This window comes from Oncorhynchus keta, unplaced genomic scaffold (genome assembly GCF_023373465.1).
Source record: "Oncorhynchus keta strain PuntledgeMale-10-30-2019 unplaced genomic scaffold, Oket_V2 Un_scaffold_8670_pilon_pilon, whole genome shotgun sequence".
NCBI lineage: Eukaryota > Metazoa > Chordata > Actinopteri > Salmoniformes > Salmonidae > Oncorhynchus > Oncorhynchus keta.
Genome location: NW_026291010.1, coordinates 511,367 through 524,664, shown reverse-complemented (window position 1 = coordinate 524,664; position 13,298 = coordinate 511,367). Strand labels below are relative to the sequence as shown.

The window sequence follows — 13,298 nt, the reverse complement described above, 5'->3', positions numbered from 1 at the left end:
ACCATACCATATTATCACCATACCATATTATCACCATACTGAGAGACCTCACCATACCATATTATCACCATACTGAGAGACCTCACCATACCATATTATCACCGTACTGAGAGACCTCACCATACCATATTATCACCATACTGAGAGACCTCACCATACCATATTATCACCATACTGAGAGACATCACCATACCATATTATCACCATACCATATTATCCCCATTCCATATTATCACCAAACTGAGACCTCACCATACCATATTATCACCATACTGAGGGAACTCACCATACCATATTATCACCATTCCATATTATCACCATACTGAGAGACCTCACCATACCATATTATCACCAAACTGAGGAACCTCACCATACCATATTATCACCATTCCATATTATCACCATACCATATTATCACCATACCATATTATCACAATACCATATTATCACCATACCATATTATCACAATACCATATTATCACCATACCATATTATCACCATTCCATATTATCACCATACCATATTATCACCATACCATATTATCACCATACTGAGAGACCTCACCATACCATATTATCACCAAACTGAGGAACCTCACCATACCATATTATCACCATACGATATTATCACCAAACTGAGGAACCTCACCATACCATATTATCACCACACTGAGAGACCTCACCATACCATATTATCACCATACTGAGAGACATCACCAGACCATATTATCACCATACCATATTATCACCATACCATATTATCACCATAGTGAGGGACCTCACCATACCATATTATCACCATACTGAGAGACCTCACCATACCATATTATCACCATACTGAGAGACCTCACCATACCATATTACCACCATACCATATTATCACCATTCCATATTATCACCAAACTGAGAGACCTCACCATACCATATTATCACCATACTGAGAGACCTCACCATACCATATTATCACCATACTGAGAGACCTCACCATACCATATTATCACCATACTGAGAGACATCACCATACCATATTATCACCATACTGAGAGACCTCACCATACCATATTATCACCATACTGAGAGACCTCACCATACCATATTATCACCAGACCATATTATCACCATACTGAGACCTCACCATACCATATTATCACCATTCCATATTATCACCAAATTGAGACCTCACCATACCATATTATCACCATACTGAGGGACCTCACCATACCATATTATCACCACACTGAGAGACCTCACCATACCATATTATCACCATACTGAGAGACCTCATCATACCATATTATCACCATACTGAGAGAGCTCACCATACCATATTACCACCATACCATATTATCACCATTCCATATTATCACCAAACTGAGAGACCTCACCATACCATATTATCACCATACTGAGAGACCCCACCATACCATATTATCACCATACTGAGAGACCTCACCATACCATATTATCACCATACTGAGAGACATCACCATACCATATTATCACCATACTGAGAGACCTCACCATACCATATTATCACCATACTGAGAGACATCACCATACCATATTATCACCATACTGAGAGACCTCACCATACCATATTATCACCATACCATATTATCACCACACTGAGAGACCTCACCATACCATATTATCACCATACTGAGGGACCTCACCATACCATATTATCACCATACTGAGAGACCTTACCATACCATATTATCACCATACCATATTATCACCACACTGAGAGACCTCACCATACCATATTATCACCATACTGAGGGACCTCACCATACCATATTATCACCATACTGAGAGACCTTACCATACCATATTATCACCATACCATATTATCACCATTCCATATTATCACCATACTGAGAGACCTCACCATGCCATATTATCACCATACTGAGAGACCTCACCATACCATATTATCACCATACTGAGGGACCTCACCATACCATATTATCACCATACTGAGAGACCTCACCATACCATATTATCACCATACTGAGAGACCTCACCATACCATATTATCACCATACCATATTATCACCATACTGAGAGACATCACCATACCATATTATCACCAGACCATATTATCACCATACTGAGACCTCACCATACCATATTATCACCATTCCATATTATCACCAAACTGAGACCTCCCCATACCATATTATCACCATACTGAGGGACCTCACCATACCATATTATCACCATACTGAGAGACCTCACCATACCATATTATCACCATACTGAGGGACCTCACCATACCATATTATCACCATACTGAGAGACCTCACCATACCATATTATCACCATACCATATTATCACCATAACACATTATCACCATACTGAGAGACCTCACCATACCATATTATCACCATACCATACTGAGAGACATCACCATACCATATTATCACCATTCCATATTATCACCATACTGAGAGACCTCACCATACCATATTATCACCAAACTGAGGAACCTCACCATACCATATTATCACCATTCCATATTATCACCATACCATATTATCACCATACCATATTATCACAATACCATATTATCACCATACCATATTATCACAATACCATATTATCACCATACCATATTATCACCATTCCATATTATCACCATACCATACTATCACAATACCATATTATCACCATTCCATATTATCACCATACCATATTATCACCATACCATATTATCACCATACTGAGAGACCTCACCATACCATATTATCACCAAACTGAGGAACCTCACCATACCATATTATCACCATACTGAGAGACATCACCAGACCATATTATCACCATACCATATTATCACCATACCATATTATCACCATAGTGAGGGACCTCACCATACCATATTATCACCATACCATATTATCACCATACCATATTATCACCATACCATATTATCACCATACCATATTATCACCATAGTGAGGGACCTCACCATACCATATTATCACCATACTGAGAGACCTCACCATACCATATTATCACCATACTGAGAGACCTCACCATACCATATTACCACCATACCATATTATCACCATTCCATATTATCACCAAACTGAGAGACCTCACCATACCATATTATCACCATACTGAGAGACCTCACCATACCATATTATCACCATACTGAGAGACCTCACCATACCATATTATCACCATACTGAGAGACATCACCATACCATATTATCACCATACTGAGAGACCTCACCATACCATATTATCACCATACTGAGAGACCTCACCATACCATATTATCACCATACTGAGAGACCTCACCATACCATATTATCACCATACTGAGAGACCTCACCATACCATATTATCACCATACTGAGAGACCTCACCATACCATATTATCACCATACCATATTATCATCATACTGAGAGACATCACCATACCATATTATCACCATTCCATATTATCACCAAACTGAGACCTCACCATACCATATTATCACCATACTGAGGGACCTCACCATACCATATTATCACCATACTGAGAGACCTCACCATACCATATTATCACCATACTGAGGGACCTCACCATACCATATTATCACCATACTGAGAGACCTCACCATACCATATTATCACCATACCATATTATCACCATAACACATTATCACCATACTGAGAGACCTCACCATACCATATTATCACCATACCATACTGAGAGACATCACCATACCATATTATCACCAGACCATATTATCACCATACTGAGACCTCACCATACCATATTATCACCATACTGAGAGACCTCACCATACCATATTATCACCATACTGAGAGACATCACCATACCATATTATCACCATACTGAGAGACCTCACCATACCATATTATCACCATACTGAGAGACCTCACCATACCATATTATCACCATACTGAGAGACCTCACCATGCCATATTATCACCATACCATATTATCACCAGACCATATTATCACCATACTGAGAGACCTCACCATACCATATTATCACCATACCATATTATCACCATAACACATTATCACCATACTGAGAGACCTCACCATACCATATTATCACCATACCATATTATCACCATACTGAGAGACATCACCATACCATATTATCACCATACCATATTATCACCATACCATATTATCACCATACTGAGAGACATCACCATACCATATTATCACCATTCCATATTATCACCAAACTGAGAACTCAACATACCATATTATCACCATACTGAGGGACCTCACCATACCATATTATCACCATACTGAGAGACCTCACCATACCATATTATCACCATACTGAGAGACCTCACCATACCATATTATCACCATTCCATATTATCACCATACCATATTATCACCAGACCATATTATCACCATACTGAGACCTCACCATACCATATTATCACCATACTGAGAGACCTCACCATACCATATTATCACCATACTGAGAGACATCACCATACCATATTATCACCATACTGAGAGACCTCACCATACCATATTATCACCATACTGAGAGACCTCACCATACCATATTATCACCATACTGAGAGACCTCACCATGCCATATTATCACCAGACCATATTATCACCATACTGAGGGACCTCACCATACCATATTATCACCATACTGAGAGACCTCACCATACCATATTATCACCATACCATATTATCACCATTCCATATTATCACCATACCATATTATCACCATACCATATTATCACCATACCATATTACCACCATACCATATTATCACCATACCATATTATCACCATACTGAGAGACCTCACCATACCATATTATCACCATACCATATTATCACCATACTGAGAGACCTCACCATACCATATTATCACCAAACTGAGGAACCTCACCATACCATATTATCACCATACCATATTATCACCATACCATATTATCACCAAACTGAGGAACCTCACCATACCATATTATCACCATACCATATTATCACCATACCATATTATCACCATACTGAGAGACCTCACCATACCATATTATCACCATACCATATTATCACCAAACTGAGGAACCTCACCATACCATATTATCACCATACCATATTATCACCATACTGAGAGACCTCACCATACCATATTATCACCATACTTATGTGCCAATACAATATATATTGCGATTTTCATGATTATACAGGACCAGTCAAAAGTTTGGACACACCTACTCATTCCAGGGTTTTTCTTTATTTTTACTATTTTCTACATTGTAGAATAATAGTGAAGACATCAAAACTATGAAACAACACATATGGAATCATGTAGTAACCAAAAAAGTGTTAACCTTCTCTTTCAATGTTCCAAACATATTTCTCAACATGTCTGATGCAGAGGGACCAGATTGAACCATGAGAACAAAAATGATATCCCGATAAGTAACTGTACCGGTTTTCCCCAAACCAGGTGAGTCCAGGTGAAAGCTAGGAGCCCTTATTGATGTTGCCTGTTAAATCCACTTCAATCAGTGTAGATGAGGGGGAGGACACAAGTTAAAGAAGGATTTTTAAGTCTTGAGACAATTCAGACATGGATTGTGTATGTGCCATTCAGAGGGTGAATGGACAAGACAAATGTAATTGCCTTTGAACGGGGTTTGGTAGAAGGTGCCAGGAGTGTTTGAGTGTGTCAAGAACTGCAACTCTGATTGGTTTTTCATTATCAACAGTTTCCCGTGTGTATCAAGAATGGTCCAACACCCAAAGGACATCCAGCCAACTTGAGACAACTGTGGGAAGCATTGGAGTCAACATGGGCCAGCATCCCTGTGGAACACTTTCAACACCTTGTAGAGTCAACATGGACCAGCATCCCTGTGGAACACTTTCAACACGTTGTAGAGTCAACATGGGCCAGCATCCCTGTGGAACACTTTCAACACCTTGTAGAGTCAACATGGGCCAGCATCCCTGTGGAACACTTTCAACACCTTGTAGAGTCAACAATGACCAGCATCCCTGTAGAACACTTTCAACACCTTGTAGAGTCAACATGGACCAGCATCCCTGTGGAACACTTTCAACACCTTGTAGAGTCAACATGGGCCAGTCTCCCTGTGGAATGCTTTCAACACCTTGTAGAGTCAACATGGACCAGCATCCCTGTGGAACACTTTCAACACCTTGTAGAGTCAACATGGGCCAGCATCCCTGTGAAACGCTTTCGACACCTTGTAGAGTCAACATGGGCCAGCATCCCTGTGGAACACTTTCAACACCTTGTAGAGTCAACATGGGCCAGCATCCCTGTGGAACACTTTCAACACCTTGTAGAGTCAACATGGGCCATTATCCCTGTGGAACACTTTCAACACCTTGTAGAGTCAACATGGACCAGCATCCCTGTGGAACACTTTCAACACCTTGTAGAGTCAACATGGACCAGCATCCCTGTGGAACACTTTCAACACCTTGTAGAGTCAACATGGGCCAGCATCCCTGTGGAACACTTTCAACACCTTGTAGAGTCAACATGGGCCAGTCTCCCTGTGGAATGCTTTCAACACCTTGTAGAGTCAACATGGACCAGCATCCCTGTGGAACACTTTCAACACCTTGTAGAGTCAACATGGGCCAGCATCCCTGTGGAACACTTTCAACACCTTGTAGAGTAAACATGGGCCAGCATCCCTGTGGAACACTTTCAACACCTTGTAGAGTCAACATGGGCCAGCATCCCTGTGGAACACTTTCAACACCTTGTAGAGTCAACATGGGGCCAGCATCCCTGTGGAACACTTTCAACACCTTGTAGAGTCAACATGGGCCAGCATCCCTGTGGAACACTTTCAACACCTTGTAGAGTCCGTAACTCAAGAAATTGAGGCTGTTCTGAGGGCAAAAAGTGGGTGGCACTCAATATTAGGAAAGTGTTCTTAATGTTTTGTACACCCAGCGTATTTATAAAGTGTGTAGAACTGTGAAAGTCACCCAGTAAAATACTTATTGATTAAAAGTCAAAACGTATTTGGTTTTAAATATACTTAAATATCAAAAGTAAAAGTATATGCTATAAATAATTTCAAATGCCTTATATTAAGCAAACCAGATGTTATTTTTCATTGATAGCCAGGGGCAAACTCAGACGTCATTTACAAACTAAGCATTTGTGTTTAGCGAGTCCGCCAGATCAGAGGCATTAGCAGAGTTTCTCTCACGGAGCCAGTCAAGGCTTCTCTCACGGAGCCAGGCAGGGCTTCTCTCACGGAGCCAGGCAGGGCTTCTCTCACGGAGCCAGGCAGGGCTTCTCTCACGGAGCCAGTCAAGGCTTCTCTCACGGAGCCAGTCAAGGCTTCTCTCACGGAGCCAGTCAAGGCTTCTCTCACGGAGCCAGGCAGGGCTTCTCTCACGGAGCCAGGCAGGGCTTCTCTCACGGAGCCAGTCAAGGCTTCTCTCACGGAGCCAGGCAGGGCTTCTCTCACGGAGCCAGGCAGGGCTTCTCTCACGGAGCCAGTCAAGGCTTCTCTCACGGAGCCAGGCAGGGCTTCTCTCAGAGTCAGGCAGGGCTTCTCTCAGAGTCAGGCAGGGCTTCTCTCAGAGTCAGGCAGGGCTTCTCTCAGAGTCAGGCAGGGCTTCTCACAGAGCCAGGCAGGGTTCTCTCATGGAGCCAGGCAGGGCTTCTCTCACGGAGCCAGGCAGGGCTTCTCTCACGGAGCCAGGCAGGGCTTCTCTCACGGAGCCAGTCAAGGCTTCTCTCAGAGTCAGGCAGGGCTTCTCTCACGGAGCCAGGCAGGGCTTCTCTCACGGAGCCAGTCAAGGCTTCTCTCAGAGTCAGGCAGGGCTTCTCTCAGAGCCAGGCAGGGTTCTCTCACAGAGCCAGGCAGGGTTCTCTCACAGAGCCAGGCAGGGTTCTCTCACAGAGCCAGGCAGGGTTCTCTCACAGAGCCAGGCAGGGTTCTCTCACAGAGCCAGGCAGGGTTCTCTCACAGAGCCAGGCAGGGTTCTCTCACAGAGCCAGGCAGGGTTCTCTCACAGAGCCAGGCAGGTTTCTCTCACAGAGCCAGGCAGAGCTTCTCTCACAGAGCCAGGCAGGATGGTATATGGTAATATAGATGCATATATTAAAAGCAGCTCTCATACCTCAAATAGTTATTTTTTCTCAGTATCTTCAGACCGAATACCCTATCTGTCCTCTCCATTGTCATTTTGGAGAATAATGGACATAAAAGAATCCAGCTATGCCTCCTCGCTGAATGGAAATACCCTACTTTATTCAGGTGGCAATTATTTGGTTATTGAACCAGCAAAATCTCTAGATCAATCCATTTCTATTCAGCCTATGAGACCCCTCAGACACAGTAGAACCATTTCCATTCAGCCTATGAGACCCCTCAGACACAGTAGAACCATTTCTATTCAGCCTATGAGACCCCTCAGACACAGTAGAACAATTTCTATTCAGCTATGAGACCCCTCAGACACAGTAGAACCATTTTCATTCAGCCTATGAGACCCCTCAGACACAGTAGAACCATTTCTATTCAGCTATGAGACCCCTCAGATACAGTATAACCATTTCCATTCAGCCTATGAGACCCCTCAGACACAGTAGAACCATTTCCATTCAGCCTATGAGACCCCTCAGACAGTAGAACCATTTCTATTCAGCCTATGAGACCCTCAGACACAGTAGAACAATTTCTATTCAGCTATGAGACCCCTCAGACACAGTAGAACCATTTTCATTCAGCCTATGAGACCCCTCAGACACAGTAGAACCATTTCTATTCAGCTATGAGACCCCTCAGATACAGTATAACCATTTCCATTCAGCCTATGAGACCCCTCAGACACAGTAGAACCATTTCCATTCAGCCTATGAGACCCCTCAGACACAGTAGAACCATTTCCATTCAGCCTATGAGACCCCTCAGACACAGTAGAACCATTTCTATTCAGCCTATGAGACCCCTCAGACACAGTAGAACCATTTCCATTCAGCCTATGAGACCCCTCAGACACAGTAGAACCATTTCCATTCAGCCTATGAGACCCCTCAGACACAGTAGAACCATTTCTATTCAGCTATGAGACCCCTCAGACACAGTAGAACCATTTCTATTCAGCTATGAGACCCCTCAGACAGTAGAAGCATTTCCATTCAGCCTATGAGACCCCTCAGACACAGTAGAACCATTTCCATTCAGCCTATGAGACCCTCAGACACAGTAGAAGCATTTCCATTCAGCCTATGAGACCCCTCAGACAGTATAAGCATTTCCATTCAGCCTATGAGACCCCTCAGACACAGTAGAACCATTTCCATTCAGCCTATGAGACCCTCAGACACAGTAGAAGCATTTCCATTCAGCCTATGAGACCCTCAGACACAGTAGAACCATTTCCATTCAGCTTATGAGACCCCTCAGACACAGTAGAAGCATTTCCATTCAGCCTATGAGACCCTCAGACACAGTAGAACCATTTCTATTCAGCCTATGAGACCCTCAGACACAGTAGAACCATTTCTATTCAGCCTATGAGACCCTCAGACACAGTAGAACCATTTTCATTCAGCCTATGAGACCCCTCAGACACAGTAGAACCATTTTCATTCAGCCTATGAGACCCCTCAGACACAGTAGAAGCATTTCCATTCAGCCTATGAGACCCCTCAGACAGTAGAAGCATTTCCATTCAGCCTATGAGACCCTCAGACACAGTAGAAGCATTTCCATTCAGCCTATGAGACCCTCAGACACAGTAGAAGCATTTCCATTCAGCCTATGAGACCCTCAGACACAGTAGAACCATTTCTATTCAGCCTATGAGACCCTCAGACACAGTAGAAGCATTTCCATTCAGCCTATGAGACCCTCAGACACAGTAGAAGCATTTCCATTCAGCCTATGAGACCCTCAGACAGTAGAACCATTTCCATTCAGCCTATGAGACCCCTCAGACACAGTAGAACCATTTCCATTCAGCCTATGAGACCCCTCAGACACAGTAGAAGCATTTCCATTCAGCCTATGAGACCCCTCAGACACAGTAGAACCATTTCCATTCAGCCTATGAGACCCCTCAGACACAGTAGAAGCATTTCCATTCAGCCTATGAGACCCCTCAGACACAGTAGAACCATTTCCATTCAGCCTATGAGACCCCTCAGACACAGTAGAAGCATTTCCATTCAGCCTATGAGACCCCTCAGACACAGTAGAACCATTTCCATTCAGCCTATGAGACCCTCAGACAGTAGAAGCATTTCCATTCAGCCTATGAGACCCTCAGACACAGTAGAACCATTTCCATTCAGCCTATGAGACCCCTCAGACACAGTAGAACCATTTCCATTCAGCCTATGAGACCCCTCAGACACAGTAGAAGCATTTCTATTCAGCCTATGAGACCCCTCAGACACAGTAGAACCATTTTCATTCAGCCTATGAGACCCCTCAGACACAGTAGAACCATTTTCATTCAGCCTATGAGACCCCTCAGACACAGTAGAACCATTTCTATTCAGCCTATGAGACCCCTCAGACACAGTAGAAGCATTTCCATTCAGCCTATGAGACCCCTCAGACACAGTAGAACCATTTCTATTCAGCCTATGAGACCCCTCAGACACAGTAGAACCATTTTCATTCAGCCTATGAGACCCCTCAGACACAGTAGAACCATTTTCATTCAGCCTATGAGACCCCTCAGACAGTAGAAGCATTTCCATTCAGCCTATGAGACCCCTCAGACAGTAGAAAAGGTGTAGAAGAATATCAATGGGACTTTATACTTTATCAAATGTATCTTATTTGGTGTGAAGGCATACCATTAACTAATTCCTTCAAATTCAAATCTGGACCTCAAAGCCAGTTCCACTGCTTTAAAAAAATATATTCTCCTCTAATCCAGGACTGATTTAGACCTGGGACACCAGGTGGGCGCAATTAATGATCAGGCAGAACAGAAAACCAGCAGGCTCCATACCTCGTAGGGTCAGAGTTGAATACACCTCGTCTAGTGGGTATTTATGTCTACATGATCCATAAAACAGTAAATATATACTGAGTGAGCCAGTCAATTCATATGTTAAGAGAGTTATAATAGCCTAATACATCCTTAATAAAAAGGGTTTAGTAGCAGAGATCAGAACATTACGAAAAACATCTAAACGGCTTTAGAGGAGAATATGTTACATTTGGAGACATAAGAAAATAGAAAAGAAGAGAAGAGTCAGAAGCGTCTGAGGTAAGGATGCTGGTGCAGTCTGGGTATTATTCGGGGGTCCTCGACTATAAAGAGCTCGTGATGGACCAGTGACTCATATCACGACCACCGTGTGATGGAGCCGCGGCCAGTAGAAGCACCGGGATAGGTTGGGGCTAAACCGGGAGAGGCGAGAGGTTTTGACCTGAACTGTCGCCGACATGAAACACCGGGAGAGGCGCGAGGTTAGGGCTGAACTGTTAACGACATGAGAGGCGTGACTGGAGGTTCGGGTCATGCTTTGTAAAAAAATCTTACAGCCTGTATATGGAACCAAAGTCTGTACCTAAGGCTATCGGGCAAACCATAAGATTATAGTTATTGGACATGAATTACGCGCAAAATACGCATTTGGTTACCTAACGTTATTAGCCTACCAACAATTTCGTTATGTACACAAACCAAATGTCATTTGCAACAACACTCACAATTACTTAATGATTTACAGCCCCGTACTGTGTCCACAAATGCTCATAAAATCTTAGTAACCTAGTTATATTATATTACTCATCGTTACTGTCAAAATGAACGTCGTCTAGCCTACTATCAGAATATTATTTACTCAACAAAATCAAGCCAAAGCATATCGTATTTGTCACACATACATATGTTGAATCATAAATTCAATAGAGTCCGTGCATTTAGACTAGAGTACGATAGGTCAGGCTACTTACCGTGGAGATGGCGCAGCGGACCACCAATATACATTTCAAATAAACTGAAGCATCCATCCTGTCATTTGAATGGTGACACGTTTGAATGTCGTTAATGTTTTACAAACTCCTGGACACAAACCAAACTCCTGGACGTTTTCATCAAACAATTTGAAATGAAAGTTTTCTTCATGCAGAGTTCGCCCCAGCGAAGCGGCTTGACAGACGGGCTGTGGAACACAACTTCTCCTCGGTGGTACACAACAACCGCTCCGTGGTGACAGTGCACATTGCGCACTGAAGCCCTTCGTCCAGCACGTCGCAATAGTTTAATGTAATGGTTTATATATACACTAGATGACCCATAGGGGGCGCTGTGTTGAAGCCGCCGCACCTCATGGTACCAGAACTGTAAAAATATTTAGAAAGCTATAGAAATACATGTATTAATGTTTACATTCGTTTTTACATTTACATTTACATTTAAGTCATTTAGCAGACGCTCTTATCCAGAGCGACTTACAAATTGGTGCATACAACTTATGACATCCAGTGGAACAGCCACTTTACAATAGTGCATCTAAATCTTTTTTTGCCACGTTTATTGTATTACAGACATCTTAATGCATACATTGAAATTATATTTGTGAGCTAAACATAAACATTTCAACATATCAAAAGATTTTCCTTAAAGTATATATTTTTTTATTGCTAATGTTACTGTCCCCACTACAACAAAACAGTACTTAAAAACATTTCATTTTATCCTTGAAAAGATCAATTGAAATACTGAATACATGTAGGACTGATCCTATTAGGATATCATAACCTTTCAATGGCCAATACATACAGTTGAAGTCGGAAGTTTACATAGACTTAGGTTGGAGTCATTCAAACGTGTTTTTTAACCACTCCACAAATGTCTTAGGACATCTACTTTGTGCATGACACAAGTCATTTTTCCAACAATTGTTTAGACAGTTTATTTCACTTATAATTCACTGTATCACAATTCCAGTGGGTCAGAAGTTTACATACACTAAGTTGACTGTGCCTTTAAACAGCTTGGAAAATTACAGAAAATTATGTCATGGCTTTAGAAGCTTCTGATAGACTAATTGACATCATTTTAGTCAATTGGAGGTGTACCTGTGGATGTATTTCAAGTCCTACCTTCGGACTCAGTGCCCCTTTGCATAACATCATGGGAAAATCAAAAGAAATCAGCCAAGACCTCAGAAAACAAATTGTAGACCTCCACAAGTCTGGTTCATCTTTGGGAGCAATTTCCAAATGCCTGAAGATACCACGTTCATCTGTACAAACAATAGTACCCAATTATAAACACCATGAGACCACACAGTCGTCATACCACTCAGGAAGGAGA

The 13,298-nt window shown here is 42.3% G+C and overlaps 1 protein-coding gene and 1 long non-coding RNA gene across 2 annotated transcripts in view; both read right to left on the bottom strand.

Annotated features, from left to right (window-relative positions):
- The window catches only part of vipr1b (vasoactive intestinal peptide receptor 1b), a 244,545-nt gene extending 232,336 nt beyond the window's left edge, over nucleotides 1-12,209 (bottom strand). The window contains exon 1 of the mRNA XM_052517592.1: nucleotides 11,933-12,209. Coding sequence (XP_052373552.1) covers nucleotides 11,933-11,989 — 57 coding nt within the window. The 5' untranslated portion in view covers nucleotides 11,990-12,209. The remainder of the gene's footprint in view (nucleotides 1-11,932) is intronic.
- LOC127929609 (uncharacterized) lies at nucleotides 5,873-6,786 on the bottom strand. Its single transcript, XR_008135426.1, has 3 exons — nucleotides 6,701-6,786; nucleotides 6,221-6,316; nucleotides 5,873-5,980 (listed from the first exon to the last, which is right to left on the bottom strand). It is a non-coding gene; the product is annotated as an uncharacterized LOC127929609 (long non-coding RNA).
- Nucleotides 12,210-13,298: the final 1,089 nt, after the last annotated feature.